Source organism: Oncorhynchus kisutch, linkage group LG30 (genome assembly GCF_002021735.2).
Source record: "Oncorhynchus kisutch isolate 150728-3 linkage group LG30, Okis_V2, whole genome shotgun sequence".
NCBI lineage: Eukaryota > Metazoa > Chordata > Actinopteri > Salmoniformes > Salmonidae > Oncorhynchus > Oncorhynchus kisutch.
Window position 1 is genome coordinate 11482214 of NC_034203.2, and position 26285 is coordinate 11508498.

At 43.7% G+C, this 26285-nt stretch overlaps 1 protein-coding gene across 8 annotated transcripts in view; it reads left to right on the top strand.

Annotated features, from left to right (window-relative positions):
• Nucleotides 1-26285, top strand: part of pde4ca (phosphodiesterase 4C, cAMP-specific a) — a 64873-nt gene that overhangs the window by 32717 nt on the left and 5871 nt on the right. For 4 of the 8 annotated variants that reach the window (XM_031809946.1, XM_031809947.1, XM_031809953.1 and 1 more), the window contains 8 exons: nucleotides 12842-13033; nucleotides 13731-13772; nucleotides 14383-14419; nucleotides 16518-16591; nucleotides 16745-16791; nucleotides 17022-17143; nucleotides 25688-25781; nucleotides 26064-26239. In XM_031809946.1, coding sequence (XP_031665806.1) covers nucleotides 12842-13033; nucleotides 13731-13772; nucleotides 14383-14419; nucleotides 16518-16591; nucleotides 16745-16791; nucleotides 17022-17143; nucleotides 25688-25781; nucleotides 26064-26239 — 784 coding nt within the window. The remainder of the gene's footprint in view (nucleotides 1-12841; nucleotides 13034-13730; nucleotides 13773-14382; nucleotides 14420-16517; nucleotides 16592-16744; nucleotides 16792-17021; nucleotides 17144-25687; nucleotides 25782-26063; nucleotides 26240-26285) is intronic. The other 4 variants (XM_031809950.1, XM_031809952.1, XM_031809948.1 and 1 more) reach the window with 3 other exon arrangements.

Sequence of the window (26285 nt, forward strand, 5' to 3'; positions counted from 1 at the left end):
CAATCACGCTTACTTACCAGGCAGTATATTAAGTAACACGCCTCCTTTTCTTTCAGGAAAGGTTCCGCCTGGAATGTGAGCTTTTGAACAGAGAATCAGGTGTGTTTCAGAGAAACATGGTATTTGCTCCTGTGGGTTTGTCTTCACTGTCTGTCTGTCTGTCTGGCCCCCAGCCTAATGCGGTTCTGTAGACAAAAGCTCTTGAATTGCACAGTCACCAGAGTTTGTTTTAGTGAGGTCCGGACAGCGGGCTGGCGTTTGGGGTGTGGGGATTCTTCTATACAATTTAAAAACTCTAAATGCTGTTTGGAGAACAGCAAAAAACAGCAAAAATGACCGCAGATCATTATCACCTTGGCTGCTGTAGCTTCCTTCACCTCAGTCGATTTACAAACACATGGCCTATTAGCTATACAATTAGCCGCTACACGTTAACTCACAGGAACACAGCCCTGGGATCAAAAACTATCATTTAATACATACATAATGATCTGTTAGCAGAAAAAGTATTTTATTAACAAAAAGTTAACAAATTCATTTAGCTTTACAAAATAGAAAAACATGTGTTGCAATTTTACCACAAATTTCCTGCAATTACACATTTTGCCATGGGGTGGAGGACATTTTTGCAGTTTTAAAGCAAATTTCCTGCAATTCTACACATTTTACCATGACTTGTGCCATGATAATATGATATCTGAGTGAGTGTGACTAACAAAATCAATGGGGCCCCCTGGCTGGGAAACCAGGGCACATGACCAGATGCCCTGGTTTCCCAGTCAGTAATTTGGCAATGATTACTACAAGTTTAGATCGCTGTCTAGACTAACTACACTAATTTACCAAACTTTTTTTTTTTACTGTGTTGGGCTAGTTGAGCGACTGTCAGTGAGTGACATAAAACAAGAGGAAAACTGCTGATATATACTACATTACCAAAAGTATGTGGACACCTGCTCGTCGAACATCTCATTCCAAAATCATGGGCATTAATATGGAGCTGGTCCCCCCTCTGCTGCTATAACAGCCTCCACTCTTCTGGAAATGGTTTCCACTAGATGTTGGAACATTGCTGCGGGGGACTTGCTTCCATTCAGCCACAAGAGCATTAGTGAGGCCGGGCACGAATGTTGGGCGATTAGGCCTGGCTCGCAGTCGGTGTTCCAAATCATCCCAAAGGTGTTCGATGGGGTTGAGGTCAGGGCTCTGTGCAGGCCAGTCAAGTTCTTCCACACCGATCTCGACAAACCATTTCTGTATGGACCTTGACTTGTGCACAGGGGCATTGTCATGCTGAAACAGGAAAGGGCCTTCCAACAAATTCTTGCCACAACGTTGGAACCACAGAATTGTCTAGAATGTCATCGTATGCTATAGCGCCATGGAAATCCATTTCATGAAGCTCCTGACTAACAGTTATTGTGCTGACGTTGCTTCCAGAGGGAGTTTGGAACTCGGTAGTGAGAGTTGCAACCGATGACAGATGATTTTTACTTGCTGCCCACTTCAGCACTTGGCGGTCCCCTCCTATGACTTACCACTTCGCTGCTGAGCTGTTGTTGCTACTAGATGTTTCCACTTCCCAATAACAGCCCTTACAGTTGACCGGGGCTACTCTAGCAGGGCAGAAATGTACAAATTGACTTGTTGGAAAGGTGGCATCCTATGACGGTGCCACGTTGAAAGTCACTGAGCTCTTCGGTAAGGCCATTCTGCTACCAATGTTTGTCTATGGAGATTTCATGGCTGTGTGCTCGATTTATACGCCTATCATCAACGGGTGTGGCTGAAATAGACGAATCCATTCATTTTAAGGGGTGTCCACATACTTTTGTATATATATATATATATGTGTATTTAACCCCCTTTTTCTCCCCAATTTCATGGCTGAAATAGACGAATCCATTCATTTTAAGGGGTGTCCACATACTTTTGTATATATATATATATATACATATATATATATATATATGTGTATTTAACCCCCCTTTTCTCCCCAATTTCGTGGCTGAAATAGACAAATCCATTCATTTTAAGGGGTGTCCACATACTTGTGTATGTATATGTGTATTTAACCCCCTTTTTCTCCCAAATTTTGATCTTGTCTCATTGCTGCAACTCCCCAACGGGCTCAGGAGAGGCGAAGGTCGAGTCATGCGTCCTCCGAAACATGACTGCCAAACCGCGCTTCTTAACACCCGCCAGCTTAACCTGGAAGCCAGCTGCACCAACGTGTCGGAGGAAACACTGTGCAAATGATGACCACAATCAGCCTGCAGGCGCCCAGCCCACCACAAGGAGTCGCTAGAGCTCGATGAGCCAAGTAAAGCACCCCCGGCCAAACCCTCCCCTAGCCCGGACAATGCTGGGCCAATTGTGCGCCGCCCTATAGGACTCCCAGTAACAGCCAGTTGTGACAAAGCCCGGCTGTAGTAACGCCTCAAGCACTGCGATGCAGTGCCTTGACTGTTGCGCCACTCGGGAGGCCCTTATATACTATTTTTGATTACCGTACTCTATGTTTTCAAATGTAGCTACGGCCCTGGCAGTAACTTACCTACATTTTTTATGATAATGAATGAAGATATCTTATTGATTGCAAGAGCGGAAAATGTGTGTTTAGAACTAGTGTGGTATCATGCAATCTTCATGTGTGAAGGGCTTTTATCATGAGAATATCAACGATGATTTTCGTTTATTTTTATTTTTAAGAAGCAACATTTATTCTTCCTGTGTTCCACACAAAACATAGAACATGAACACTAATGGACAGGAACAGCTAAGAACACTGAGACTAAAGAACAATACGACTAGACCAATTTCAAAAAAGAAGAAGGAGAAAATAAATCACAATAAACATTCAATAGCTATCAATAGTTGTTTTTACTAGCATCCCTCTTGTGTTCTAAGGGCAATGGTTCCCAAACGGGTGTTCGCGGAGGTACTGCAGGGAGTCCGTGGCAAGATGAAATTTAAAAAAAAAAATGAATATTGCTAGCAACAACAGATGAAATATACTTGGCCAACGGGTCTATGGAAGAAGGTAGACGGTGCAATACAACACAATACAATGTCATATTATTAATAGGGCTGTTCAATTCCGGTCCTACTGTTTTTTGTTTCTACCGGGTACTAGTTAATTACACTCAGGAGGTGTCCCAGGTCTGAAGTCCCATATTAAAAGGAGAAGGACGAAAACTATAAATGTTTCGGCCCTCCAGGACCGACATTGAACAGCCCTGATCTACAATATACACTTAGATGCACAACAGGACTTGGGAGACTCACAGGGATCCACAGTATTCCATCAATGATCCAGTTTTCATCTCATGACTTCTTGTAATTCCCTACATTTTGGGGTTTGAACATAAGTGCACTGTAATTTAAGCTTTAAAACTGCAAAATTGTCTCTCTTCTCCGTGGGAAAATGTGTAGAGTTGCCGGAAATGAGCTTTTAAACTGAAAGGGGTTGGGGTGGGGGCATTAAAAAGTTATTTCACAGGGTCTGAGACTTGGTTAGTCTGGCCATGTACTGCAGAATTCATAATAAAACTCATTGTATGCAACAACAAAAAATTGCACAGGCCAAAGTCGGAGTTGTGTTCTGATTTTGAGGGGGTACCTGATGAATTTGCCATGACAAAATGGGTCCCCGGCCCCAAAAAAGTTTGGGAACCCATGTTCTAGGGCAGTGGTTCCCAACCAGAGGTACTAGGACCCCTAGTCCTAATAAGACTCGTGAAGGAGTACTTCAGTGGGGACCACTGTTCTAGGGCACTCGGTTTAGTCAATTCAAGGCTTGTGATTTCAACAAAGCCCAGTAGAGGGACCCTATCCCAAGCAGAACAAACATTCACATTCAAATGTTCAATACCTACAGCTCTCCGATCACTCACTATGTTCCCAATCTTATGTTGAAAGCCCACTCCCCCAGAATTATTTTGGACTGTTTTCCTTTCCGCCCTTTTAATTTCTGTTCACACTTGTGTTTGTTTGTGTCTGAGGGTATGACTGGTAGGTATGGGAATGACAGAAGACAATGGAGTTTTTTTTTTTAAGTACAGAAGCACAAAGAAGCCATAGTGGTGCCATATGGGAGCTTCCTCTGCTCTGAATTTAAACCCTGAACTCCAAACAAATACAGATAACATATTCAGCATTTCTCCATGGTGGCTCGCATCCATTTACAAAACCCTAGGTTGGACATGTAGACCTGTGGTGTGCCTCTTTAAATTGTATGGACATGATTTGAAACTTAGTCAGACATGCACATTATTGCATGTGTCCAGCAGTATTTGTTGTATCACAGTATGACTACACTCATGTTTTTTTTTTCGATATGCCCAAAATTGGCTAATGTAACACTTCCAATGTGCCAAGTGTGTAGTCATACTCACATAAAAAAAAAAAAGTGCTTTCAATACAGATCGAACAACAATTAGCCCGTGAGTGTGCTTAGGAAACAATGTATACTCTCGCACTGCACAACACACGTGTACGAGCGAATCAACCGTGGTAGCCTACGGCGTCACCGTGTAGTACTCAACTGAAAGGTAAACAAAGTAAAAAACGGATGATTAAGTCAGAAGGCTTTGAACCGAGCCGCTGAGGAGGAGAAAAGCTGTGTGCGAGTGCCAGCGAGGGAAAGACGTGGGCGGACATTTTTGATGGAAACTAAATTTAGCCCGGCATCTGTATTAAAATAGAAACCCTCCATAAATATTTATGAATGAAGGGAAGACTGTGGCGATGGGAGTGGGGGAAGGAGAGAAAGTGGGAGCCCGATTCACCTGAAGACCTATTTTTAGATGTTCTGCCTCTATTCCCAGCACGGAGAGGCTATTTTATTTTGCAGCGCAGAGACAGAAGCGATCGTGCTGCAGATGCACAAATAGCCATATAGTCAGTGTCTAAGAATCAGCCAGAGGAGGAAGAGAGAGGGAGGGAGGGAGGGAGCGATGGCACAGGTATTTTTAGAACACAACACATTCTCACACTCACACACACGTATATACACGCACAGCGCCCCTAGCAATGCAAACATCGTAGAATCCCCTCACACTCAGTATGTACACTACGAGCGAAATGCCCTAATGTGTCTCAGTATTGAACAACCTGTGCTCTCTCAATTCAATTACAATTTAAGGGCTTTATTGGCAGTTACATTGCCAGAGTAAGTGAAATAGATAATACATACAAGTGAAATAAACCATATAAAATGATCAGTAAACATTACACTTATAAAAGTTCCAAAATAATAAAGACATTTCAAATGTCATTATGTTCATATACAGTGTTGTAATGATGTGCAAATAGTTCAAGTACGAAAGGGAAAATAAATAAACATAAATATAGGTTGTATTAACAATGGTGTTGGTACTTCACTGGTTGCCCTTTTCTTGTGGCAACAGGTCACACATCTTGCTGCTGTGATTGCATACTGTGGTATTTCACCCAATAGATATGGGGGTTTATCAAAATTGGATTTGTTTTCGAATTCTTTGTGCGTCTGTGTAATCTGAGGGAAATATGTGTCTCTGTTATGGTCATACTTTTGGCAGGAGGTTAGGAAGTGCAGCTCAGTTTCCACCTCATGTTCACCTCAGCTTGTCTTCTCTTGAGAGCCAGGTCTGCCTATGGCGACCTTTCTCAATAGCAAGGCTATTCTCACTGAGTCTGTACATATCCTTATTTTTGGGTCAATCACAGTGGTCAGGTATTCTGCCACTGTGTACTCTCTGTTTTGGGATAAATAGCATTCTAGTTTGCTCTGTTTTTTGGTACATTTTTTCCAATGTGTCATGTAATTATAGTTTTTTCTCATGATATGGTTGGGTCTAATTGTGTTGCTGTCCTGGGGCTCTGCGGGGTCTGTTTGTGTTTGTGAACAGAGCCCCAGGACCAGCTTGCTTAGGGGACTCTTCTCCAGGTTTATTTCTCTGTAGGTGATGGCTTTGTTATGGAAGGTTTGGAAATCTCTCACTCTCACTCTCTCGCTCTTTCTCTCTCTCTCTGCTCGTCTCAGCACTGATCAGTCTGTGCTCCTACATAGCAATAAATAATAATTATGCGGCTGCTTATATTTGTCCTGTTTCACACATGTACAAGTGGGTTTAATACGCATGTGTGAATTGGAAACGTTTTTCTTGCATATCCCAACTCTCCCTGAGACAACCTCGGAGAGTGAGGCCACGGCCAGTGTCTCCCCCATCGCTCTCTGTGGCTACAGTATCTTTAGTATTCGGTCATATGAATGGAGGAGGTCTTCAGCATCGATTACATAACACACTGTATTAGACCAGCGTCTTGTCATAATGCAACATCCCAGGGAATGAAGTGGATGGAGAATTGAATGGAGTGCCTACTGTAGCCATTTTTTACATAATATATATTTTGTCTTGCCTATTGTTCTCTCCTTTTGTCTTGACTTTAATCCTAAAACAGGTACAGTGGCAAGAAAATGTATGTGAACCCTTTGGAATTACCTGGATTCCTAAATTGGTCATAACGTTTGATCTGATCTTCATCATAGTCACAACAATAGACAAACACAGTCTGCTTAAACTAATAACACATAAACAATTATACGTTTTCATGTCTTTATTGAACACACCGTGTAAACATTCACAGTGTAGGGTGGGAAAAGTATGTGAACCCTTGGATTTAATAACTGGTTGACCCTCCTTTGGCAGCAATAATCTCAACCAAACGTTTTCTGTAGTTGTGGATCAGACCTGCACAACGGTCAGAAGGAATTTGGACCATTCCTCTTTACAAAACTGTTTCAGTTCCGCAATATTCTTGGGATGTCTGGTGTGAACCACTCTCTTGAGGTCATGCCACAGCATCTCAATCAGGTTGAGGTCAAGGCTCTGACTGGGCCACTCCAGAAGGAGTATTTTCGTCTGTTGAAGCCATTCTGTTGTTGATTTACTTCTGTGTCTTGGGTCATTGTCCTTTTGGATCACCCAACTTCTGTTGAGCTTCAGTTGGCAGACAGATAGCCTTACATTCTCCTGCAAAATGTCTTGATGAACTTGGGAATTCATTTTTCCGTCGATGATAGAAAGCTGTCCAGGTCCTGAGGGAGCAAAGCTGCCCCAAACCATGATGCCCAGTCTCCACCATACTTTACAGTTGGGTTGAGTTTTTGATGTTGGTGTGCTGTGCCTTTTTTTCTCCACACATAGTGTTGTGTGTTCCTTGTAAACAACTCAACTGTAGTTTAATCTAACCACAGAATATGTCACCGGTAGCGCTGTGGAACATCCACATGCACTTCTGCAAACTTCAGACGTGCAGCAATGTTTTTTGGACAGCAGTGGCTTCTTCCATGGTGTCCTCTCATGAACACCATTCCTGTTTAGTGTTTCACGTATAGTAGACTCGTCAACAGAGATGTTAACATGTTCCAGAGATTTCTGTAAGTGTTTAGCTGACACTCTAGGAGTCTTAACCTCATTGAGCATTCTGCACTGTGCTCTTGCAGTCATCTTTGCAGGACGACCACTCCTAGGGAGAGTAGCAACGGTGTTGAACTTTCTCCATTTATAGACCATTTGTATTTACTGTGGACTGATGAACATCAAGGCTTTTAGATATACTTTTGTAACCCTTTCCAGCTTTATGCAAGTCAACAATTCTTAATCTTAAATCTCTTTTGTTCGAGGCATGGTTCACATCAGACAATGCTTCTTGGGAATAGCAAACTCAAATTTTGTGATTGTTATTAATAGGGCAGGGCAGCTCTAACCAACATCTCCAATCTTGTCTCATTGATTGGACTCCAGGTTAGCTGACTCCTGACTCAAATTAGCTTTTGGAGAAGTCATTAGCCTAGGGGTTCAGATACTTTTTCCAACCTACACTGTGAATGTTTAAATTATGTATTCAATCATTTGTGTGTTATTAGTTTAAGCACACTGTGTTTGTTTATTGTTGTGACTTAGATGAAGATCAGATCAAATTTGATGACAATTTATGCAGAAATCCAGGTAATTCCAAAGGGTTCACATACTTTTTGTTACGGTTTTCTAGGTGTGAAGGATAGTCGGACCAAAATGCAGCGTGTAGATTGCGATCCATGTTTAATGAATAACGTGAAACACGAATAAACACAAAACACTACAAAACAAAGAACGTAACGAAAACCGAAACAGCCTATACTTGTGTAAATAAACAAAGATCTAGGAACAACGACACTAAGGACAATCACCCACAACAAACTCAAAGAATATGGCTGCCTAAATATGGTTCCCAATCAGAGACAACAATAAACACCTGCCTCTGATTGAGAACCACTCCAGACAGCCATAGACTTTACTAGATAACCCCACTAGCTACAATCCCAATACATACACACCAAAACCCCAAGACAAAACACACCACAATACAAAACCCCATGCCACACCCTGGCATACAATACCTGCCTCTGATTGAGAACCACTCCAGACAGCCATAGACTTTACTAGATAACCCCACTAGCTACAATCCCAATACATACACACCAAAACCCCAAGACAAAACACACCACAATACAAAACCCCATGCCACACCCTGGCCTGACCCAATACATGAAGATAAACACAAAATACTTAGACCAGGGCGTGACAGAACCCCCCCTAAGGTGCGGACTCCCGAACGCACCTCAAAACAATGGGGAGGGTCCGGGTGGGCGTCTGTCCATGGTGGCGGCTCCGGCGCGGGGCGTGGAACCCACTCAGTCAATGTCTTAGTCCCCTCTCCTCGCGTCCCTGGATAGTCCACCCTCGCCGCCGACCATGGCCTAGTAGTCCTCACCCAGAACCCCACTGGACTGAGGAGCAGATCGGGACTGAAGGACAGCTCGGGACTGAGGGGAAGCTTGGGAGTGACAGGAAGCTCGGAAGTGAGAGGAAGCTCGGGAGTGAGAGGAAGCTCGGGAGTGAGAGGAAGCTCGGGAGTGAGAGGAAGCTCGGGAGTGAGAGGAAGCTCAGGCAGGTAGGTAGATCTACCAGATCCTGGCTGGCTGGTGGTTTCAGCAGATCCTGGCTGACTGGCGGAGCCTGGCCGACTGGCGGATCCTGGCCGACTGGCGGATCCTGGCCGACTGGCAGATCCTGGCAGATCCCGGCTGACTGGCGGAACTGGAAGAGTCTGGTTGACTGGCAGATCTGGAAGAGTCTGGTTGACTGGCAGATCTGGAAGAGTCTGGTTGACTGGCAGATCTGGAAGAGTCTGGCTGACTGGCAGATCTGGAAGAGTCTGGCTGACTGGCAGATCTGGAAGAGTCTGACTGACTGGCGGATCTGGAAGAGTCTGGCTGACTGGCGGATCTGGAAGAGTCTGGCTGACTGGCGGATCTGGAAGAGTCTGGCTGACTGGCGGATCTGGAAGAGTCTGGCTGACTGGCGGATCTGGAAGAGTCTGGCTGACTGGCGGATCTGGAAGAGTCTGGCTGACTGACGGATCTGGAAGAGTCTGGCTGACTGGCAGATCTGGAAGAGTCTGGCAGACTGACATCTCTGGCTGCTCCATGCAGACTGACATCTCTGGCTGCTCCATGCAGACTGACAGCTCTGGCTGCTCCATGCAGACTGACATCTCTGGCTGCTCCATGCAGACTGACAGCTCTGGCTGCTCCATGCAGACTGACAGCTCTGGCTGCGCTGAACAGGCAGGAGACTCCAGCAGCGCTGTAGAGGAGGAAGGCTCTGGCAGCGCTGGAGAGGCGAGGCGCACTGTAGGCCTGATGCGTGGTGCTGGTACTGGTGGTACTGAACCGAGAACACGCACAGGAAGCCTGGTGCGGGGAGCTGCTACTGGAGGGCTGGAGTGTGAAGGTGGCACAGGATGGGCTAGACCGTGAAGGCGTACTGGAGATCTTGAGAGCAGTGCTGGCACAGGACGTGCAAGGCTAGGGATGTGCACAGGAGGCCTGGTGCGTGAGGCTGGCACCAACTTCACCAGCCGACTAACACGCACCTCAGGACGGGTATGGAGCGCTAACCCAAGTGCCATCAAATCCCCGACACGTTCCGTCGGGCGAATTCCATGCAAAAAGCACCAACACAGCAACTCCCTCATTTCTCTCTCCTCCAATTTCCCCATTAACTCCTTCACAGTCTCTGCTTCGCTCACCTCCAACACCGGCTCTGGTTCTGGTCTCCTCCTTGGCTCCTCACAATAAACAGGGAGAGTTGGCTCAGGTCTGACTCCTGACTCTGCCACACTCTCCCTGAGCCCCCCCCCAAGACATTTTTGGGGCTGATTCTCAGGCTTCCTTCCGAGTCGCCGTGCTGCCTCCTCATACCGGCGCCTCTCCGCTTTCCCCGCCTCCAGTTCTTTGGGGCGGCGATATTTATCATCATTAGTCATTTAGGTCAACATTGGATCATTCAGAGATCCTCACTGAACTTCTGGAGAGAGTTTGCTGCACTGAAAGTAAAGGGGCTGAATAATTTTGCACGCCCAATTTTTCAGTTTTTGATTTGTTAGAAAAGTTTGAAATATCCAATAAATGTCGTTCCGCTTCATGATTGTGTCCCACTTGTTGTTGATTCTTCACAAAAAAATACAGTTTTATATCTTTATGTTTGAAGCCTGAAATGTGGCAAAAGGTCACAAAGTTCAAGGGGGCCGAATACTTTCGCAAGGCACTGTACTTAGACCAGGGCGTGACACTTTTTCTTGCCACTGTATATAATAAATTAAATAAAATAAAATTTTATTGGTCACATACACATGGTTAGCAGATGTTAATGCGAGTGTAGTGAAATGCTTGTGCTTCTCGTTCTGACCATGCAGTAATATCTAACAAGTAATCTAACAATTTCACAACAACTACCTTATACACACAAGTGTAAAGGAACGAATAATATGTACATATAAATATAATAGATTGTGTAGATATCATTTTTTCAAACTTACATTGTATACAATTTTTGCAATCAGAAAATACATTCATTGTATAAATCGTGTTCCTGCATATAGACATAGTACTGTATGCTGTGATATATTCAATATAACAGGTGTTTTGGCAATATAATGAATATATATATATGAATATATAATGACCATAATAATGTATGAAGTATGTACTATCTATTATGTATCAATATCTATTTCTATGCACCTGACTGCCAGCAAAATAAATCCCTCCAGTGGGGTTCCCAAAACGGAGCAGAAAGTTTGATTTTTGCCATGAAACCACTGGCTCTACTGTTTAATAGCTCATCGGACAAACGACAGATGTTAATATTCTCTCATTGCCTCGTGTCATCAGACGAGAGACGTCTACGAGGAAAGTTCTAGCTCGGGTTAGTTTCAATTACCTGTTCCATAACGGTTTTAGCGTGATGTTTTTTTTCCCGTTTTTTTTTCTCATATCACTGCACTAATTATTTGCAAGGGGATCGACCTACATCCCGTCTCTGTCCGAAGAACCGCCACGGTTTCTGCAAACGGTTTTCGGGCTCTGGAGTTCATCAGAACCCGCATATCAAGTGGAGCAAAGCTTGGATGTTAGCGGAGGTTGGGGGACTGTGGATGTGGATCAAGGTGGAAATGCCTTTATTTGGCTGGAGACGGACCAGGCCCGGTGGGATCGGGACACTCCACTCTACCTGAAGAGTCTATAGTCTATAAATAGCACAACTCACATTCTACCAGTCAATACTGAAGGGCTATTTTTATCTCCCCACCGAATCCTACATCACATGTCTGATCTTGCAGCCCAATCAATGCGTGGCTGCATCCCAGTTCCCTCTACTATAGGCAGTGCAGACTCTTGGCCGCATCTCAATAATCTACAGTGGCTTCCTTATCTCGTCTCCTTCCCTTTGTCTGCACAGATCTGAAAATGCTCTGCTGGTGGATGTGATGGGGCAGATATGTAGTGTAGAACTCATGTGGGGGGCGTCCCCTTTGATCCACCTGTGTTTTTAAGATCTGTCGCAGATGAAGGGAAGGAGACGAGGAGAGGAAGCCCCTTTAGACTATTGAGGTGCGTTATTATCAAAGAGAACTGTTCATGCATGTCAACCTTGGCTACGCATGGCAGAGATGCAGTAATCTGAATTCATATGGGATGTGTTCATATCTATATGAATTGCCTTAAATATGGTTTATAGTTTATAGAATTGCCATGAAGGTGGTTTTATAGTTGATAGGAGTCCTGGTAGCAGCTACCTCAGATTGACCCTCGTCATCAAATAGCCAGTTCCCACAGTCTGACCAGCCAACACCATTCAGACACACTGCTCTTCCTGAGTGCCATTGAAATGTTTTCTGACGTACCCAACTCCACAATGCCTTATTATATGTTTTTGTTCCCCTCTCCACCACAAATGTTTTCTTTCATATCAGGTTTATCGGTGTGACTTGGAACAATGATGGGCCTTTTTTTTTAAATGCTGCCATTTCCTGTGCTTTTGATAAATCACATTCGTTGTTGAAAGGGGCTTGTGCGAGGATTGACGCCATTTTGATATTTTTAGGTTGGGGGCTTTCTCAAAGGAACTTAATTTGTTGAGGAGGGGTGTGTGTGTGTGGGGGGGGGGGGGGGGGGGGGGTCTACCTGAGGCCCTTTGGTGATGTCTGACTAGACATCAGTCTCAAAGAAAAGTCCTTTGTTGCGAATTATTCCATTTTTTTGTGTATTGTGCGACAACAAAATGTAAGTGCATGCTGTGTGCACAAGGTGCGTTCAATTTATTGAGTGACAGAGCATAGTTTTTAAGAAATTCCAATGATTTTTAGAGCATGATTATTACAATGATGAACGATAGGAAGAAATTAGTGAGAACCGGATGTTGAGAACAGTGAATTATTTCCTCATTTTCTCTCTTCATGTCCCCCATAGTTTTGATGTTGAGAATGGATTATCGGTGGGGCGTAGCCCTCTGGACCCCCAGGCCAGTCCCGGCTCCGGCCTGGTGCTCCAGGCCAACTACCCCCACAGCCAGCGCCGGGAATCTTTCCTCTACCGCTCCGACTCTGACTTTGACCTCTCACCCAAGGCCCCCTCGAGGAACTCCTCGACTGCCAGTGAGCTGTAAGTGCCCCCCCCCTTCCTATTGGTTAAATATCTCCCTCTGTGACCTTTCACCTTCCTTTCATATCAATTGGTAAACAAAAATGTGTCATGGCAGAGATGTCTCACTGTAGACCTTGATGATACAAGGTTTTCCACTCCAAGGTTATATACAGATATGGTTTTGTGGAACAGATCAAATCATATGTGGAAAGCAAGTCATTTCATTTTATAAGGGAATTCCAATCGCAAAGCATGAGGAACACGTTAGGCCAATTTGAAATCTTCCCTTATACTACAGTAGTTTGTGTGGTCCCTTAAGTTATTCTGTGAAAGAGCCTACTAAGTGGACTGTATCTTAAGCTCTCTATTGTGCTTTTTTTAATTTTTATGTCGCACAGTTTTATTAGCACAAAATGTTATATTAAACCATATTGCTCTGTGGGTTTGGAAAATCTACCGTCCTCCAGTTTGAAAGCCCCTATTACTGAAACCAGCAGTTCTTTCCATTCCAGCACGCTTGCATGTCAACTCTGCTTCAGTAGGATGAGACATAGACAAAGTCGGAAAAATTGGCCACTTCCATATTTTCTTTCTTCTTCTTCTGCTGTTTGGTTTTCCAGCCTACTGTCAGCCTAAGCCAGTTTCCACGTGTCTGAACACCTTAGCTTGTGATGAATCGGTTGCAGGTCACCAACTCTTGCCTCTGTTTTTAAAGGGAAGAAAGCTTGAAGCACTGGGAAGTCAACTGGTTGTCTCGGTGAGAAGAACTTGACAAAACACTGACTTAGGTTCCCTCAAAGGCCTGTCCTACATTCTCCATGACAGGTTTCAGAGCCATTGTCCCCTCCCCATGGCACCAGTGACTAAAACTTTAGCCCTCCCCTAGGTGACCCCCGAGAAAGCCATTTTTGTTTTGCATGTGAAGTTTCAAGAAAATACCTTAGCATAACTCCCCAACCCTATAACTTTACAAGTTGCACTTTAATGTCTCCCTACCTCACGGGCTCATAACATGTACAGTGCATGGCATCCCTTGTTTGACCTGCATTTCACCTGGCCTGATCTACCCTTCTCTTTTTTTTCTTTGCTTTAATGTCAGGTTGTTGAAGTTTTATTTCAGACACTGATCAACTGTCCTGATTAAGGATTAGGATTATTGCAAATGTGTCATGTGCACAGTAGTCATTAGTACCACAGTAGGTATGTTGGATTAATTAACCTAAATATTTTATGCGCACTAAGTGGTTGCAATTTGTTTAACTTTTTCACTGATTCCATTACTGTACTTTGAAAACATCAAGACCACATGGCCTAAACCAATGTCTAGACGTAACCTCATTTTGTTCCGTTTTTTCTCTCCATTGTAGACATGGAGAAGACATGATTGTGACACCATTTGCACAGGTTAGTTTTGGAAATATTGTGCCCTTTCCTGTGTTTTTCAGCCAAACAAATGATTCAGCAAATTACTTGGGTGGGGGGGGTCTAGGGGTCTAGGCTGCTGCCACTGGAGCACATGACCAGTGTATTGCTGCTAGCATAGGTTTGAATCCTGCTCGTTGCTCTTTCAGCAGTCTCTCTTCTACCTTTACCTCTACCTCTCTCCAGCCAATAAACATACAAAAGACTTAAAGAATAGATATATGGAATGAGATTTAGCTGTAATGTAGCTTCACCTTCTTAAAGCACACCAACACAACAAGGAAATAACTCATAAATCTGACTGAACACCGACTAACCCTGAGTAACTAAGACTTTAAAAAAAAGAATACCTATAAATAGGTTGTTGCCATTGCCCCAGTGAAGTCACAGCTGTCACTAGGCACCGGTGACACTAGTAGAGAGGACCACCGGAACAGCCTTTGGCATGTGGCTGGCGCATCCCGACAGCCGGGCCTATGACGGGGGAAGTGCGTCACAGCTGGACTCACTTTACTGAGCAAGCTAGGAATCTAATACGGCATTCCCTCGATATGGCTGCTGACTGGTAAGACACCCGCAGGAAACCAGATACTGTCTCTTTTAATGTGCTGACTCAAGATTTCGATGGGTGCCCAGACTCTGACATGTATGACGTATGGGGTGGGGCTTATAAGGTACACTATACATACAACAGTATGTGGACACCCCTTCAAATTAGAGGTTTCGGCTATTTCAGCCACACCCGTTGCTGACATGTGTATACAATTGAGCACACCGCCATGCAATCTCCATAGACAAACATTGACAGTAGAATGAACTTACTGAAGAGCTAAGTGACTTTCAACTTGGCATAGGATGCCACCTTTCCAACAAGTCAGTTCGTATTTTTTTTTGCCCTGCTAGAGCTGCTACCAGTCAACAGTAAGTGCTGTTATTGTGAAGAGGAAATGTCTAGGTGTAACAACGGCTCAGCCGCGAAGTGGTAGGCCACACAAGCTCACAGAACGGGACCAACGAGTGCTGAGGCGCGTAGCGTGTAAAAATCGTCTATCCTCGGTTGCAACACTCACTACCAAGTTCCTTTCTGCCTCAGGAAGCAACGTCAGCACAAGAACTGTTCGTCGGGAGCTTCATGTAATGGGTTTCCATGGCTGAGCAGCCGCACAAAAGCCTAAGATCGCCAAGCGTTGGCTGGAGTGGTGTAAAGCTCGCTGCCATTGGACTCTGGAGCAGTGGAAACATACTACACCATCTGGGTTTTGGTGGATGCCAGGAGAACGCTACCTGCCCCAATGCATAGTGTCAACTGTAAAGTTTGTTGGAGGAGGAATAATGGTCTGGGGCTGTTTTTCATGGTTTGGGATTAGGCCCATTAGTTCCACTGAAGGGAAATCTTAAATGCTACAGTATACAATGACTTTCTAGACGATTCTGTGCTTCCAACTTTGTGGCAACAGTTTGGGGAAGGCCTTTTCCTGTTTCAGTATGACAATTTCCCTGTGCACAAAAGCGTGGTCCATACAAAAATGGTTTGTCGAGATTGGTGTGGAAGAACTTGACTGGCTTGCACAGAGCCCTGTCCTCAACCCCACGGAACACCTTTGGGATGAATTGGAACGCCGACTGTGAGACAGGCTTAATCGCCCAACATCACTACTCGACCTCACTAATGCTCTTATGGCTGAATGGAAGCAAGTCCCTGCACGGAAACGTTCCAACATCTAGTGGAAAGCCTTCCCAGAAGAGTGGAGGCTGTTTTAGCAGCAGAGGGGGGACCAACTCCATACTAATGCCCATGATTTTGGAATGAGATGTTCGACGAGCATGTGTCCACATACTTTTGGTACTTTTTTTGTAGTGTAGCTTTTGGCATTCTGACAAAAATATTTTACACAAACAATTGAGGTACCTTACATTCAACTGCAAATTTGATCGGATACAAACACTCACAGGGTAAATATGAATCCCACTAATCTAGTGTTGAAATAACAATTTGTATGTGTTTTTATTCATACATGACGGACCTCAACTATCACAATGTAGAGATGACGTACCCTATTTATCGTTACCGTTCTTGTAGGTACTTGCCAGTTTGAGGACGGTAAGAAGCAACTTCGCCGTTTTGACCCACCAGCAAGATCGTCAACCCAGCAAGTACGTTCAATCTACACCTCTCATACCCAAACTCGCATGTCCCCCAAATCCTTTAACAATGAAGTGAACAGGAGATACAAAGTAGATATAGATATGCATTATATATTTATATATTTATAAACTTGACTCAAACTGGGATGTCTGTGTCCATAGGAGAACTGGCAGTAACCCACCATCCATGTGCAAGACAACCTTGGCAGGTGAGGGTTTCTGAAGTATGTGATTGGTTGAGTTTGTTTGACTATTCATTCAGCAGTTTAAATTTTTTATTTTTTTGCTTTACAAAAGTTGGGCGAGATCTTAACAAGGTTGCCCATCTTTGTTTGTTGGACAACATTCTGGATTGAATCATTGGTTCTTGAATGAACGTTGAACGTTGAAAGCACTTTGAATCAATGGGCTCATCTCCTTGTGTGTTGTCCTTGTGTGGGTGTGACAGAGGAGCCGTTCCAGCAGCTGGCCGTGGAGACTCTGGACGAGCTGGACTGGTGTCTGGAGCAGCTGGAGACTCTGAAGACACGCCACTCTGTCAGCGAGATGGCCTCCAACAAGGTACAGTCACACACACATTTGTTTTACTATCTTTATGGGGACCAAACAAGTGATTCCCATTCAAAATACTATTTTCCCTAAACCCTAAATCAAACCCTTAACCTAACCCTAACCTTAACCCCTAACTATAATTCTAACCATAATGGAACCCTAACAGCAAACCTAACCCCTAAGTCTAAAATATAATTTTTCCTTTTGGGGACCGGAGAAATGTCCCCACCAAATGTTTCTTTGTTTTACCATCCTTAGTATGGATAGTAAAACCACGCACACACACACACACACACACACACACACACACACACACACACACACACACACACACACACACACACACACACACACACACACACACACACACACACACACACACACACAGATAACCCTGGGTGCTTTAATGAGTCACCTGTACCCTTGACTTCAATGGTAAGGTTGAAGCTACTAATGTCTTACATCAAGATTTGGTTCGGTTTGAGTTAATTCCCTATGATGGACTTAAACAAGATGCAATATCAGCTCAAGGCCCACCAGTGATTTAGAATCATCTTGGCTTTATGAAGAGTTGTCATGAATGACTGCGATGTAGAGTGCTGTATGCTGTATGCATCGTGACCTAGCCAAATGAATCTACAGAGAATTTGTATCACATTTAGCCAAAAGACGTAAACGCCCCCCAAATAAAAAAATGATATTATTTCACACTTATGTCAACGTGAGCAATATATATATATTAGCATGTACTGTAGCTAGCTAGCAGCGGTTCAATGATGATGACGAGAGACATGAACTTCAATAAATAATAATTTAATAAATAATGTTTAAATAGGCAACAAGAACTTCAGCTAACAATTAATTAATTAATCATTTAGAAATAAACAACAATTAGCTGATTGTCGAGTCAATAAGATAGCTAAGCCAACGTTACTTCTCCTTTGCTAGCTAGCTAACCAACTAAAGCTAACACACAATCACATCTATTGCCAATTCTTTGGATATATCCATTATAATATTCCTGACAAATGAATTCGGCCTGGATCAAAGAAGCTGTCAGTCTCGTCACCTTCATATGCTTGGCACAGTGGAGATCCCAAAAAAGCTAAGTCAACATGTTACACAGGGCGGTTGGCACACGGCGAAGCTGTCATTGTACATAAGACTTTGTTCTTAATTGACTTGCCCAGTTAAATAAAAGATTACATTGATAAAATAAACATGTTTACCCCCGCTGTACCAAACCAAATGCTAGGCAAGAAGCATGGGGAAATAATGTATAGATGCTTTTCTCCGTGGGTGATGAAGTTTATGAATGGCTGGCTGGGCTGCGGGACTCTGGATGCACATTGATACTTGAAATGTAATAATGGCATCATGGCATCATGGCATTTTGCATGAACTATTGTGAATAACTAATGGCTATCAACCAATCAGCAGGCAGGATCCAAACTTATCATTTTATCATTTTAAATATACAAAATTATATTTATCACGGACATATGTCGATGTTCTTAAATATATTCATGAAGTATGATTTAAGTATATTTAAATAAATGACAATTCCACTTGGTTAAAATACTAGTATAACTTGTAATACCAAAAGTATACTGTAATTCTGTAATACCAAAAACACCACCTCATTTCCGATTACATTTTAGGATGGTTAGCTAGTTAGTTAGTCAACAAAAAGAAACTGCATGCGGCCAAAACTCAATAGAGCAGACCGTGCTTTGATTGAATCAAAATACAGAAAGGCTTATAGTTTAACACCATCTGCGCTAATTCGCTCATGAAACAATAATTCATGAAGCTCTAAATGAATATTCCCATGAAACTGATTGAGATCAAATGATTGGCAATGCAGATGCAATTTGCATGTTTCATTGCAAATGTGAAGAATTATCATCCACAGTGATGATGGCCTATTTTGCAATTAGGTATGCCTAACTTGGTGTTTGAGGGTATTAAACACAAAACAATTTATTGAGACAATATGTGTGGGCGTCGGCATTTTATGCATATTCTATAATGATATTCGATAGGCTATCTGTTGGTAGCCTACAAACTTTAAGAAATGATGATGTCCAGCAAAAAAATAGCACTACAATACTCTTCGTTTATAGCTTGTGTGGTTCCATGATTAGCCTGCCTACGCAAGAGCCATGTGCGTTGGGTACACACACATCCACCCAACACACACAGGCTCTGTCTGGGTACATACACATCCACCCAACACACACAGGCTCTGTCTGGGTACACACACATCCACCCAACACACACAGGCTCTGTCTGGGTACACACACATCCACCCAACACACACAGGCTCTGTCTGGGTACACACACATCCATCCAACACACACAGGCTCTGTCTGGGTACACACACATCCACCCAACACACACAGGCTCTGTCTGGATGCACACACCACACTCACGCCAGTCACACACACACACACACACACACACACACACACACACACACACACACACACACACACACACACACACACACACACACACACACACACACACACACACACACACACACACACACACACACACACACACACACGTGTTGGTGTGTTTCATGTGCTGCAGATTAGTCAATGAAAAGGTAGAGCCAGTGGGAGGTATCATCCATGCTAGCACCTTGCAACAACTCGCAGGAGAGGGCTCGGTGATGTTTCTGCATCACTTGATTTTTCCTATAAAAGAAAAGTGTTTGTCTTCATGAATATTTCACCCTTTGCCATACATCTTTGTATGGTCTATTTGACCAAGTTTGTATGTTAACCATCTTCACCACATTGTATTGTATCAAGAAATATACTGAATAAATAAGCTGAAATAAAATATCCCAGAAATGTTCAATATGCACAAAAAGCTTATTTCTCTCAAATTTTGTGCACAAATTTGTTTACATCCCTGTTAGTTAGCATTTCTCCTTTGCCAAGATAATCCATTCACTTGACAGGTGTGGCATTTCAAGAAGCTGATTAAACAGCATGATCATTACACAGGTGCACCTTGTGCTGGGAGACATAAAAGGCAACTCTAAAATGTGCAGTTTTGTCACACAACACAATGCCACAGATGCCTCAAGTTTTCAGGAAGCATGCAATTGGCATGCTGACTGCAGGAATGTCTGTTGCCAGAAAATTGAATCTCTACGATAAGCTGCTTCCAACGTCGTTTTAGAGAATTTGGCAGTACGTCCAACTGGCCTCACAACTGCAGACCACGTGTAACCACATCAGCCCAGACCAGGACCTCCACATCTGGCTTCTATACCTCTATACCTGCGAGATGGTCTGAGACAAGCCAGCCGGACAGCTGATGTAACTGTGGGTTTGCACAACCAAAGGACTGTCAGAAAACATCTCAGGGAAGCTCATCTGCGTGCTCGTCGTCCTCAACAGGGTCTTGACCTGACTGCAGTTTGGCGTTGTCACCAACTTCAGTGGGTAAATGTTCACCTTCGATGGCCACTGGCACGCTGGAGAAGTGGGCTCTTCACGGATGAATCCTAGTTTCAACTGTAACAGGCAGATGGCAGACAGCGTGTATGGACTTGTGTGGGCGAGCGGTTTGCTGATGTCAACCTTGTGAACAGAGTGCCCCATGGTGGCGGTGGGGTTATATTATGGGCAGGCATAAACTACAGACAACCAACACAATTGCATTTTATCAATGGCAATTTGAATGCACAGAGATACCGTGATGAGATCCTGAGGCCCATTGTTGTGCCATTCATCCCACCACCATCACCTCATGTTTCAGCATGATAATGTACGACCCCATGTCGCAAGGATCTGTACACAATTCCTGAACGCTGAAAATGTCCCAGTTCTTTCATGGCCTTCATACACACCAGACATTTCACCCATTGAGCATGTTTGAGATGCTCTGGGTCGACATGTACAACAGCGTGTTCCAGTTCATGCCAATATCCAGCAACTTCGCACAGCCACTGAAGAGGAGTGGGACAACATTCCCCAGGCTACAATCAACAGCCTAATCAACTCTATGCGAAGGAGATGTGTCACGCTGCATGAGGCAAATGGTGGTCACACCAGATACGGACTGGTTTTCTGATCCACGCCCCCTCCCTTTTTTTAAAGGTATCTGTGACCAACAGATGCATATCTGTATTCCCAGTCATGTGAAATCCATAGATTAGATTATATGAACTGTAAATCAGTAAAACCTTTGAAATTGTTGCATTTATTTTCGTTCAGTGTGTAATGTGCAATGGATTTCTGAAAATATCTTCTACTTCTAAAATAATGTATTTTCTACTCTGCTTTCTGCAAATATCTGGGATTTTTACATGTATAATATGATAATGATACTACAGCGTATTGCATATCATGCCAAATCATCCCATTCTCCCATTTTCCTATGAGGATTTTCTCTTTCCTCATAGCGTCATCATGTCAGTACTAGCAACGCATCCATGCGTTCATATATATGTGAAATAAATACCTCAGCCATTCAAGGCATCGGGCTCCCTCACATCATCTTCAAACTTGGTACATATGGTGCAGTCTCAACCCCCCGCCTCCAACCCAACCAGCCCCCACCTGTCTCCTCTACCATGGGCCAATGAGCTCTGTCCCCCTGTCCCAGCCTCTGATGCAGCAGGCCACCGATCGGCTCCTTCCTTTGGGCAATATGGAAGGGGGTTGGGGGGGGGGGGGGGGGGGGGTTGGAGTTGGGAGTTTACACACAGAGCAGGCAGAATAGTGCTGCTGAGGGAGAGAGGCAGGAGTCATTTGTCGGCCATGCTCCCCAGCACCCCGCATCCTCAGCCTGGCTTTCGCGCTACCTTTTGCGAGCAAACTCTTTATCTTCGCCCATTCCTGTAGCGTGTGGGAAAAAGGCTTTCTTGTGGACTGTCTGCTTGCAGTGGAATTGAGGAGTTCAGGCAAGCAGGACAGGAGCACGGAGTGTGTTCTGCTTGTACGGTACCAGGGACCGTAAACACAGTACAGTAGCTAAAGGAAGGAATCTGGTCTTTAATTAATTTCTTTCTACTCCATGATTTATTTGGTGCTGAAATGCCCGAAGTCAATTACTTGTTTTTTGTGTCGAGGATGTACATTGAGGTAAGATGGGCTGGGCTGGGATAAGATACACGTGTTTCTCGGTGAATGAATGTGTAGTACAGGTGTCCTTGTTTGCAGAGTTATTTGCAGTTAGTTGGTAAGTGATACTGTCTTTGCAGCGTGTGTGTGTGTGTGTGTGTGTGTGTGTGTGTGTGTGTGTGTGTGTGTGTGTGGGCATGTGTATGAGTGTGTGTGTGCATCCAGGAGTGCGTGAGCGTAGAGTGAGTCCATAACGTCCATTCATGAATGTGCATGCAGATGTGTCCCTTTATCTTTGTGTGTGTGTGTGTGTGTAAGAAGTTTGCGTGTCTCACATATGGTTGATTCTACAGAAGTGGTGCAAATTGCAGTCCCATCTCAAAAACGCTATTTAAAAAAAAAATAAAAAACGGTTAAATCTCCAAAAATTTCTTTACATCATGGTATGTTCTAATTTAATCCAAGGCAATAGCAAATATATTGTTAAATAAATACAGTACAAAGCCCTCGATTATACTCTATATGTCTACCTGATGTTTGTTTTACTCCATGTGTAACTCTGTGTCGTTGTATCTGTCGAACTGCTTTGCTTTATCTTGGCCAGGTCGCAATTGTAAATGAGAACTTGTTCTCAACTTGCCTACCTGGTTAAATAAAGGTTAAATAAATAAATAAAAAATATGTTGGAAGATGTGTGCTGAAAGTTTGGGAAAACTACTATACAAATGGGATTTTTTTTTTAAATGTTCCAACCCCCAATTTGTACCACTTCTGTAGAATGACCCATATAAAGTGAGCGACAAAAGTATTGGGACAGCGACACGTGTTGTTTTGGCTCTGTACTCCAGCACTTTGGATTTGAAATGATACAATGACTGAGGTTAAAGTGCAGACTGTCAACATTCATTTCAGGGTATTTTTGTCTATATCGGGTGAACTGTTTAGAAATTACAGCACTTTTTTGTACATAGTCCCTCCATTTTAGGGGACCTAAAGTATTGGGACAAATTCCTTTCTAAGCCTGTTAAAGTAGTACAACTTTGCCCAATAGAAATTAATGGTAAATAATGTATTGTGTCATTTTGGATTGACTTTAATTGTAAATAAGAATTGAATATGTTTCTGAACACTTCTACATTAAATGTGGATGCTACCATGATTACGGATAGTCCTGAATGAATCGTGAATAATGATGAGTGACAAAGTTACAGAATCACAAATATCACACCCCCTCAAAAATGCTAACCTCCCATGTTATTGTAAATGGTGAGAAGTTAGCATATCTTGGGGCTATGATATTTATGAGTCTAACTTTCTCACTCATCATGGTAGCATCCATATGAATGTAGAATTATTTAGAAACATATTCTAATCTTATTTACAATAAAAGTGACTCCAAACTGACACAATGGGGGGGGGGGGGGGGACTGTGTACAAAAACTGCTGTAATTTCTAAGCGCTTCAACCGATATAGATGAAAATACTCTCAAATTAACCTCATCGTCATTGCATCATTTCAAATCCAAAGTGCTGGAGTACAGAGTCAAAAGGACAAAAAATGCATCACTCTCCGAAATACTTTTAGAGCCCACTGTGTATATATATATATATATATATATATATCTGTGGGTGTGCGTCTTCCGAGCAGACTGCCACTGTTTCAGAGAGGGGGATCTCTATTATCCTTGTGTATGATGATTACATAATACGTTGTTTGATCATCTTCTGCACCTATGAAGGAAGAGTTGTCTACTCAGCCTCCTCTGTAAGCTCCTCCTAATGGTGATATTCTAGCCAGCCTGTACTCTAGCCACTATGAGTGAAGCACAGGGAACAATGAATGTACACTACATGAAACTAAGGCGTCACTTGATTGACTGTCACCGAGGGGGCGGGCTCATACTAGAGCTAGATGATGACTGGCAGTCCGGAGTACCGATCACGACTGTTTACGCTTGCTGAGCAACCTAGGGCCCACCTAACGTAAAAGAAACGTGAAAGAAACGCCTCAAACTAGATCGCCTACATACTGAGGTGCATTCAGTTCCCTTGAACGTTTGCTACGTTGCGGGAAACGGTTTGTACATTTCCCCAGAACGTTCTTGAACCAACTTTGAGGTACAAAGTTGAACATCTCATTCCAAAATCATGGGCATTAATATGGAGTTGGTCCCCCATTGCTGGTACAACAGCCTCCACTCTTCTGGGAAGGCTTTCCACTAGATGTTGGAACATTGCTGCGGGGACTTGCTTCCATTCAGCCACAAGAGTATTAGTGAGGTCGGGCAATAATGTTAGGCGATTAGTCCTGGCTCGCAGTTGTCGATCCTATTAATCCCATTTGATGGGGTTGAGGACAGGGCTTTGTGCAGGCCAGTCAAGTTTTTCCACACTGATCTTGACAAACCATTTCTGTATGGACCTCGTTTTGTGCACGGGGGCATTGTCATGCTGAAACAGGAAAGTGCCTTCCCCAAACTGTTGCCACAAAGTTGGAAGCACAGAATCATCTAGAATGTCATTGTCTGCTGACGTTGCTTCCAGAGGCAGTTTGGAACTTGGTGATGAGTGTTGCAACCGAGGACAGACGATGTTTACACGCTACGCGCTTCAGCACTCGGCAGTCCTGTCCTGTGAACTTGTGTGGCCTACCATTCGCGGCTGAGCCGTTGTTGCTCCTAGACGTTTCCACCTCACAATAACAACACTTACAGTTGACCGGGTCAGCTCTAGCAGGGAAGAAATTTGACAAATTGACTTGTTGGAAAGGTGGCATCCTATGACGGTGCCACGTTGAAAGTCACTGAGCTCTTCAGTAAGGCCATTCTACTGCCTATGTTTGTCTATGGAGATTGCATGGCTGTATGCTCGATTTGATTCACCTTTCAGCAACGGGTGTGGCTGAAATAGCCCGAATCCACTAATTTGAAGGGGTGTCCACATACTTTTGTATAGATTGTGTATATTTATAGAGAAGAGATCCCTGCATCTCAGAAAGACAATGGTGTTATTCTCATCCACTTCAGTAGAAAAGTTAATGCCAGCTACATAGTCTTGCAGAAGGACATACTCAGAAAAGGTTACCGCTGTATGTGAAGTGGTATTACTGCACTACAGTGTTCCAAAAGGGTTCTTGAGGTGTCCCCATAGGAGAATCCTTTTTGGTTCCAGGTAGAACCCTTTTGGGTTCCACGTAGAGCCCTCTGTGGAACCAAAAAGGGATCTTCAAAGGGTTCTCCTATGGGGAAAGCCGGAGAACCAATTTTAGGTTCTAGATAGCACCTTTTTTTCTAAGAGTGTATTATTTCAGCTGGTTGGATGGCAAGTGACACACCATTTACTGCATACTACTAAATGTCTCATTGTGTACTGTACATGTGCCTACCATGTGTATGTCCACTGTCTACAGTAGAAAGTATATTGGTACAGTCAGAGTGATGCAGTGTGTTGTGATTTGTCTCCCCAGTTCAAGAGGATGCTGAACAGGGAGCTTACTCAGCTATCAGAGACCAGCAGATCAGGGAACCAGGTGTCAGAGTTCATCTCCAGCACCTTCCTAGGTACCTCTCTCTCTCTCTCTCTCTCCCCCCCCACCACAAGCCTTCACTGACTGTGCTAGTAGAGGCCTGTTATGTGGACCTAATAGTTACTAATGTATATGTATTGTATAGTGACATGTCATTACACCATTACAATATAATTCCATGTAACCATATGATATCTGTGGCACTTCAACTCAATGTAAAGTGGCACCAGCCCTAGTTTCAATAGACAACCATTCTGAACCTATGGTTGTCACGGTGCCAATGTGTAATAACGCGCCGTGTCTGTCCGTACCACAGAAAAGCAACACGACATGGAGATCATGTCTCCGCCCACCAAGGAGAAGACGGACAAGAAGAAGCGCCCCATGTCCCAGATCGTGGGGGTAAAGAAGCCTATCCTGATCCCCAGTGTGGCCCCCTCCAGCATTCCCCGCTTCGGGGTCCCTTCCAGTCAGGAGAGCCTCCTTGCCAAGGTAGTCTACACAACCCTTATTTTCTGACGATTTAACTAGAACATGC